This window comes from Penaeus monodon, chromosome 29 (genome assembly GCF_015228065.2).
Source record: "Penaeus monodon isolate SGIC_2016 chromosome 29, NSTDA_Pmon_1, whole genome shotgun sequence".
Lineage (NCBI taxonomy): Eukaryota > Metazoa > Arthropoda > Malacostraca > Decapoda > Penaeidae > Penaeus > Penaeus monodon.
In genome coordinates, this window is record NC_051414.1 from 26,417,349 (window position 1) to 26,417,779 (window position 431).

Here is a 431-nt window from a genome sequence, read left to right on the forward strand (position 1 = left end):
CCTTTAAAGTCGTTGTTAAAAACGTAAACATGACCAGGTGGATCTGATCTTACGCTGTACGGTGGGATCGGTGTTTCCTGTTAGAGATAAAATAGGTAATATTAGTATAATATGCTGTTCGTCCTCCTTAGAATACTTTAAGATCCGTAAACACTAAAAGAATCGAAAATTACAATTATTATTATTTGTATTATCAATTACAGACTTACCGGTTCCCCCACTGATTTCGTATTCTCCCGTTTTCTATTGACCTGAAAGAGAGAAAACGAAGATTATTTTCTTCATATCCCGTTAGCTTTTTCCGTTTTGTTTACTTTGTTTTATGGCTATCGTTGTTCGGATGTATGTCTACTTTTCTGCCTGATTGTATGCTCTCTCGCTTTTGTCCATTCGTATATCTTTCTCTCTCCCTCTCCCTGTCGCCCCTCCTT

At 37.4% G+C, this 431-nt stretch overlaps 1 protein-coding gene across 3 annotated transcripts in view; it reads right to left on the reverse strand.

Annotated features, from left to right (window-relative positions):
- The window catches only part of LOC119592092 (caspase-2-like), a 6,614-nt gene that overhangs the window by 1,748 nt on the left and 4,435 nt on the right, over positions 1-431 (reverse strand). For all 3 annotated transcript variants that reach the window (XM_037940912.1, XM_037940910.1, XM_037940911.1), the window contains 2 exons: positions 210-251; positions 4-77 (listed from right to left, as the gene is read on the reverse strand). In XM_037940912.1, the coding sequence (XP_037796840.1) occupies positions 4-77; positions 210-251 (116 nt within the window). The remainder of the gene's footprint in view (positions 1-3; positions 78-209; positions 252-431) is intronic.